Here is a 4,301-nt window from a genome sequence, read left to right as displayed (position 1 = left end):
ATTGGGACCCCAAGAAACTCAATATTCTTGACTTTTCTTACTGCCTCTGTAGAAGTGGAACTTTGGTTACATAATCTCTAAGGTCCTCTGAGCTCTCTTCCACCATCCATCCCTGTTGCTATACTACTCCAAAGGTCAGGAGGGATGTGGGAACCTGCTAAAGATACAAATAAGTGATGGAGTCAAAGAAACACTTTCTCCAAGACATCTCCCTGCACAGAACTCTGCTTGTGTGATCTCAGGACTTCTCTCCCTCTTTGTGTTCCACACTCAGAACTCAGGTATCTGCTCCCCAGCTGGCAGCTCCCTCTCTCTGGAATGAAGGATAAGAGTCAGAGAACAGCTGAAAATCCTTAGGGAAATGAGATTGCCTGAAAGTGGGATGGAAATGAAGGAAAGGTAGAGTCAGACTATCCAGGACAAGACTCTCATTCCTGGATTTTTGAAGGAAAAGGAACTAAGTAAACTAGTTGCCATGACAACCTGCTGTTATGGAAAGGGCCAGGAAATGGGTGACCTGTGGCTACTCTTGCTCCTTCCTCTGTCCCTGGTAGCCTTCCATGGAGTCAAAGGCTGTTTGGAGTGTGACCCCAAATTCAAAGAGGATGTTAGGTCCTTGTTGTCAAAGTTGGTACCCCCAGAAGTCCCTGGCCGAACTCAGCTGCTTGAACGGCAGAGTAAGGAGATGATCAGTTTAAGCTTCAAGGTCTCCCACAGTGACAAGATGCTTCGGGTGTTGGGTGAGGGAAGCTTGAGTCCCTGAGAGTTTTGGGGCTTAAAGGGAAAAGGGAGGCAGGGAAGAGAACATCAGGGTCCATATAACTTGCTCCACAGGTATAATTATTCCCCCACCTGTACCTTTCCCCTTCCTCTCTAGATGTCCAAAAGGTTGTCAAGTTGAGAACATGGCTGAAGAATGAATTTTATAAACTGAGCAATGAAACGTGGAAAGGTGAGGTACTATTTCAATGTTAAAAGTTCGTATTGCCCAAGCAAGTCTGACAAAATTTGGCCAGGGAAAACAAGGCAAAACAGCTAGAATTAAACTCTGAAGGGAAGAGCTACCCCTATTTCCTGACATCCCTTCCACCCCTTCTTAGGTGTCTTTATCCTTCAAGGCAAGCTTCTCGAGATCCGCCAAAACCTGGAATACAAACTCAAGGAATTATTAAAGAACTTCTCTGAAGTCGGTAATAAAATCTTTCTATCTGAAAACACTGAAATTGTGTGAAGGACATAGAAAATGAGGAGTGAGAAGGAGAACGTGGCTTCATAATAGAGTCATTTAGAATGAGTGGAGGAATAGCTGGAACTTAATGAGTAAACAAAGACTTCTCGGGTATAAGTATGGTAAACTCTAAGTTGATTCTAAGCTCATTAGCACTTTCTGATTCTCTTCCAGCTTGTTCTGAGGACTGCAGTGAGTACAGTACATGTGACGCCATGAGGTTTCAGCCCATATTTTCCCATCTCCTTTGCTCTATATGGCCCTATCTCTCCCACCTGTTACAATGAGAACCCAATTCCTACGGCTGTGGTTACAAGGGGGAATGTCAATAATATCTAATAACAAAAACTAGCTCAGATACCCACAGAATTTGGAGGTACTCAGAGGCCTCCTAAAGAATAGTTTACAACCTATTACCCCGATATATACTGAGGCATCATTTTTCCTACTTATCCCCCCAGACATTTGATTTAAACTACAAATTTTAACCCATCAAGACACTTGATTTATAGGGGAAGAAGGCATTCACAAGCAAGTAACCTTAAGAGTCCTGGGAATGCTTGGGTCCTAATCTATACTTGATTTGTGAACTAAAGAACCCTCAGGCCATGCCCCACTCTTGATTATCTTTATTCTCTTTATTAGTTGTGGTTGAAGGTCCCATTCTTGATTGTTGGACCTGTCTTCGCATGACCACCAGGTGCTTCAAGGGAGAATACTGTGGAGGTAACAAAGATTGTGGTGTGGCAGTTTAAGGGCCCAGGGATCAAAAAACTGGGTCGCTCACTGATTTATTCCATAAATATTTGTTGACTACCTTCTGTGCAGGTCATGATAATGCTACAAAATAAAAGCTTAAGCGATGGGCAAATTTTGGATCAGTATAAAGAATTTGTCTCAGGGCTAATTGAAGGGTTGAGAAATGAAAAGGCTGGACTAAGGGTGGAGAAATTAGGCTAGAGGCAACGAGGACAAATGTTTTGGAGAACCTAGGGGTCTACCAGTAATAAAGATCAGAATAACCAAAGAACAGTGATGAAGGAATGAACAGAACAAACTGTTTAAGGTTAAAAGAGTCTTCTAGATAAAGGTCCCAAGTTACTATTTCTTTTCTCCAAAAATTGCTTTTTTTCATGCCTTTCCTTCCAGATGAAGATCCAATGAAGGATGAGAATCGAGAGATTGCACTATTTCTGATATTACTGGCAACAGCTACAATCCTGGGAAGTGGTTTGTTATTGTGAGTTTTCTTCCCTCCAGATAAACACTAAGTCAAGCATTCTTTTTGAAAAGAGACAGCTCAAATTTCCTTCTCCTTCCAGTGAGAAAAGGAGGAAAGAAGTCATTTCAAAATCTGGGATATGATATTGACAGGAATGAAATGGATGAAAGTTTGATGGGATAATAGTTGGAACTTAAGGAAATGGAGTAGAAGTATCCAGAAAAGGAGAAAACACTGGATAATTGTTTTAAAGAATAGGGCTACTGCTACTGAACTTGGGATTCATTTCTTTTCCTATTCTAGATTCCTTGTGTGTGTCATCCATCGGAGGAAAATGAAGGAAATACGAAGGTCACTAAAGGAATATTTGAAGAATAAACTTGAAGAATTATTGGGGATGGTAGAGGAGAAGGAGGAGAGAAATTTTAGACCCAGAAAATAAACACGTAGGCACAGACAGGAGATCTTTCATTTTAAGTTTTGAGTCAGGGTAGAAAACTAGATTAAGCTCTTTTGTGGTGATAAAATCAAAGTATTTTAAAACTGAAATAGAACTTACAGTTTGTCTAGTGAAGGGCCTTATTGATATCCTGAGACAATGGAAGCAATGAGAGGGCAAAGGATTTACCTAGAGTTGTGCCAAAAGTAACCAATGTTGGTATGTTGCAATGTACATAAAAGATGATATGCTGTATGATGATAAAGAATGCATTGTTAGTAATTCTCATTAATGACTGTAATTAGGACAATTTTACATTTCTATTGTTGATTTTTATTTCTATATTTGTTACTGTTTCCATATTTATCATTAGTTTAAATGTGGACAATTTTCCTTGATAATATATAGCATTTAATTTTCATCATTATGTCTGTCACACACACATACACGTGAAAAAAAAATCCAGAATATTGGTCCTTGGTAGCTGAGGTTTGCCCCATCATTTCCCCCTACATCTATGTTCCAAGACCAAACTGGATATTAAATTTTTAATCTTTTAGTTGTTTCCATTAAACACTTCTAAATATATGTAGCACCCAAGTTAGTGTTTTACAGCTATTTTCTAATTGAGTTCTCCCAACAACCTTTCAAGTAATATTGTTATTACCTCCATTATAGGGATGAGGAAACAAATATCTTTAGCTCAAGGTCACACAGCTAACTAATCTAGGCTATAACAAACTCCTCTGATGGCTGACCTCTGCTCATGCAAAGAGTCTGGTTGGTATTGACAGTTCTAGGCATGTAGCTGTGGTAGATTAATGTAGAGATCATCAATGTGGGTTTATTGTCTTAACATATTCTTGATTACACACCTAGTATGTGCAAAGCTTGGAATAAAGCTGAGGGCTGGTTAACTCTAAAGTTCACAACCTTTCCACCCTATTCTATTCTCTTTTATTCTGGAAACTTATTTCAGAAGATAAATAAACACTGCAGTTTAGCAGCAAGGAATAATAGTTTCAGGAGTTTTGCTTCAGTGATGGGTAGAGGTATTTGAAAATCTTGAACACACAGTAGATCTCTGAGTGCTTGCTTAATGTTTTATTAATGAGATACTTAATGAGTAACAATGTACTTGGGGAAGACCTACATACTGATACCTCTCAGGTGTTAAATTTTAAATTCGTGTTAAAAAATTCTCAGATAAAAATGTTGTGGGGCATCTACCATTCCCCCAATGATTTAAGGTTCATCTCTCCAAATATCTAATTGAGATATATTAACTTCATTTACAGTCTTAATTATTACCTTCATATTGCTTTATTTTTCATTATAGATAATTATATCAATAGGATAACATATATGCTAGATTTTGTTTTAAGGTTTTTTGTTTTAATACAGACTTTCAT

General features: G+C 38.6%; 1 protein-coding gene across 1 annotated transcript; it reads left to right on the top strand.

Annotated features, from left to right (window-relative positions):
• The first annotated feature begins 505 nt into the window (after positions 1 to 505).
• Positions 506 to 2,896, top strand: IZUMO3 (IZUMO family member 3). The gene is made up of 6 exons (XM_012646452.1): positions 506 to 740; positions 878 to 952; positions 1,101 to 1,190; positions 1,874 to 1,954; positions 2,378 to 2,468; positions 2,754 to 2,896. The coding sequence occupies exons 1-6, from the start codon at positions 509 to 511 to the stop codon at positions 2,890 to 2,892; spliced, it is 708 nt and encodes a 235-aa protein (XP_012501906.1). The 5' UTR covers positions 506 to 508; the 3' UTR covers positions 2,893 to 2,896.
• Positions 2,897 to 4,301: the final 1,405 nt, after the last annotated feature.

Source organism: Propithecus coquereli, unplaced genomic scaffold, assembly GCF_000956105.1.
Source record: "Propithecus coquereli isolate 6110/MARCELLA unplaced genomic scaffold, Pcoq_1.0 Scaffold106, whole genome shotgun sequence".
Taxonomy (NCBI): domain Eukaryota; kingdom Metazoa; phylum Chordata; class Mammalia; order Primates; family Indriidae; genus Propithecus; species Propithecus coquereli.
This window is presented reverse-complemented; position numbering and strand designations above follow the sequence as displayed.